Source organism: Hevea brasiliensis, chromosome 18 (genome assembly GCF_030052815.1).
Source record: "Hevea brasiliensis isolate MT/VB/25A 57/8 chromosome 18, ASM3005281v1, whole genome shotgun sequence".
Lineage (NCBI taxonomy): Eukaryota > Viridiplantae > Streptophyta > Magnoliopsida > Malpighiales > Euphorbiaceae > Hevea > Hevea brasiliensis.
In genome coordinates, this window is record NC_079510.1 from 7,784,607 (window position 1) to 7,787,456 (window position 2,850).

General features: G+C 35.2%; 1 protein-coding gene across 1 annotated transcript; it reads left to right on the top strand.

Moving 5' to 3' along the window:
- Window positions 1-1,652: 1,652 nt before the first annotated feature.
- Window positions 1,653-2,597, top strand: LOC110648242 (uncharacterized). Its single transcript, XM_058140488.1, has 2 exons — window positions 1,653-1,768; window positions 1,886-2,597. Exons 1-2 carry the CDS (start codon window positions 1,653-1,655, stop codon window positions 2,595-2,597), a joined length of 828 nt encoding a protein of 275 aa, XP_057996471.1.
- The last annotated feature ends 253 nt before the right edge of the window (window positions 2,598-2,850 follow it).

Consider the following 2,850-nt stretch of genomic DNA (forward strand, 5'->3'; position numbering starts at 1 on the left):
GCTTAAAGAATTTTAATTAAGATTGATCACCATGAAAGTAGGATTTAGGTTAATTAAAATACATCTTGACTGCCTTGAAAGAGGACTTAAGATATCTTAGGACTAATTTCCTTCAAAGCAACAATTCTCAATTTATTAAATAGGTGAAGTTAGATCCATGATAAGATTAAGGTGTGAAATCTTAATTTTGAAATTGTTAGTCAATAGATTTCTAATTTCAATTTATAGCTTTGTCTTACTTTAATTCTCAGTGTTATCAGTTTAGAATAAATCTCTCTACAAATATGATAGTTTAAACAGTCAAAATTATTGTCTAGCTTAATACTTACAAATTTCTCGTGAGAATGATACTCTACTCACTACTGTATTTCTTATTCGCGATCTGTGCACTTACAGGGTTGTAAAGCAGAAACACTTATCCTTTTATCTTTTTTGTTTTGTTTTTAGTTTCAGTTCATAAACATTAAAACTCTTCCCCACCCCAAAAAAAAAAAAAAAATCTTTTATTCTTTCTTTTTATCAATCCCTTACAAGGCATATCAGTTTGGTATCAGAGTTTGGCAACACTTTGAACCTTTAAAGAGTGCAAACATGTGAGTAAGTGAACCAACCTATCTTTAATTGAGTGAAACACTTAGTGAGTGTCATTATGGTGGTAAGATGTTTAATGAAGAGGAGGTGCCACCACCAGTTCTAATGGGTCTCACATTGGATCAAGCACATAGTTGAGACTTGAAAGATAGTAGAATGCAATGCAATAGCAACTTACTTTAGTTGCACCTTAGCCACAAAGAGGGCACAATGGTCTTAGGCAAAAAAGGTGTGGTGATGATGATGATGATTAAAAACCTGGAGTTGAAGAAGCTGCTTATGACTAGCACTTGCCTAGGCCTCCACATGGCCAAAGAGACAACATTAAGATGAAAATCCCAACCTTTCAAGGTACCAGCTCACCTGAAGAGTACTTAGAATGGATAAAAAGAGTTGACAAAATCTTTGAGTGCTAAGAGTATAATAAAGCAAAGAAGTGCAAACTTGCTGCCATTGAGTTTGTTGATTATGCAAACTTATGGTAGGATAACATAAAAGCTCAAAGACGTAGGGATGGGCTTGATGATGTACAAACTTAGCGTGAGATGAAAAGAATCATGGAGAAGTAATTTTTACCTAAATACTACAAACAGGAGTTGTATATCAAACTCCAAAGTTTGCCAAGGTGAAATGTGTGTGGAAGACTATGTTAATGAATTTGAGATGTGATGTGAGGGAACCACAAGAACAAACTATTGCCCATTTTCTTAGTGGTTTGAATTATGAAATTGCTAAAACTATTGAATTGCAACCATATGTGTTTTTATAAAATGTGATCAAACTTGCCATTAAGGTTGAAAGGCAAAGAAAGAAGGTGGATACAAGGGCACTACTACTAAAACATTCACAAAACCTTCTAACACTAGCACCCCTCTTACTAGTGACAAAGGTGGCATGAAGAAGTATGACAAAGGGACAGCTCTACCAAAGCACCAATTAGCGTGAGCAAGGGCAAATAGAAGGAAGTAGATCTAGCGCCTTCCAAAAGAAGTATAAACATAAAATGCTTCAAGTGCCTTTACCATGGACACATTACTTTAGAATATTCCAACAAGAGAGTAATGGTATTGAGGGAAACCAAATGGGAGCTAGAGAGTGAAGATGATACTTGTGAAGAGGAAAAGAATCATGAAGCATATGGTGATGAAGAAGTAGAGTATGTTGATGTTGGGGAGATGTTAGTTGTCAGAAGAACCTTAAGTGCACATAAAACAAAAGAGGAAGAGTAAAGAGAGAATATCTTCCATACTAGATGCACTATTCTCAATAAAGTATGTAATGTCATTATCGATAGTGGTAGCAGTAATAATGTTGCTTCTACTAACTTAGTTGAGAAACTTAATTTGCGCACCTTAGTGCATCCTCATCCTTATAAATTACAATGGCTGAATGATGATGGTGATGTAAAAGTGACTAAGCAAGTAGTTATTTCTTTCTCCATAGGCAAGTATAAAGATGAAGTTATGTGTGACATTGTGCCTATGAATGCTCGCCATTTGCTATTAGGGAGGCCATGGCAATTTGACAAAAGTGTTGTATATAATGGTTTTAAAAATATTTATTCTTTCATGAAGGATGGGAAAAGAATTGTATTAGCCCTTGTTAGTCCCCAACAAATAGATCAAGAGCAAATGGTTAGTAAGAAAGAAAAAGAGAGTTTGTTCCTTAACAAGGGGGATGTTTTGAAGGCTATCACTAACCATGATTTTGTTTTTATGCTATTTGTTAAAGAATTGCTAAAATCTAACCACATTGTAGTTCCTTCCATGGTGGCTAAACTACTTAAGGAATTTGGAAACGTTTTTCTTAAAGAGATACCAAAGGGACTACCTCCCCTTTGTAGCATCGAGCAACAAGTTAATTTAATTCCTGGAGTAGCATTACCAAATAGACCAGCTTACAGAAGCAACCCTGAAGAGGCAAAAGAGTTGCATAAGCAAGTCATAGAGCTGTTAAAAAATGGCTATGTTCATGAATCCATGAGCTCATGTTCTGTTCCAGCTTAATTGGTGCTTAAAAGGATGGTTCCATATGCATGTGTGTTGATAATAGGGACATCAACAAAATCATTGTAAAATATTGTTATCCCATTCCTAGGCTTGATGATATGCTTGATGAATTACATGATGCTTTTGACTTTTCAAAAGCTTATTTGAAAAGTGGTTACTATCAGATTCGAATAAAGAAGGGGGATGAATGGAAAATAGCCTTTAAAACAAAGTCTGGGTTGTATGAGTGGATGGTCATACCTTTTAGCCT

Bases quoted from the DNA above. Each gene is read 5' to 3' on its own strand.
- LOC110648242 (XM_058140488.1), top strand. From the start codon at position 1,653: ATGGTATTGAGGGAAACCAAATGGGAGCTAGAGAGTGAAGATGATACT. The intron at 1,769-1,885 runs GTTAGTTGTCAG...CATTATCGATAG, and splicing joins TATGTTGATGTTGGGGAGAT to TGGTAGCAGTAATAATGTTG.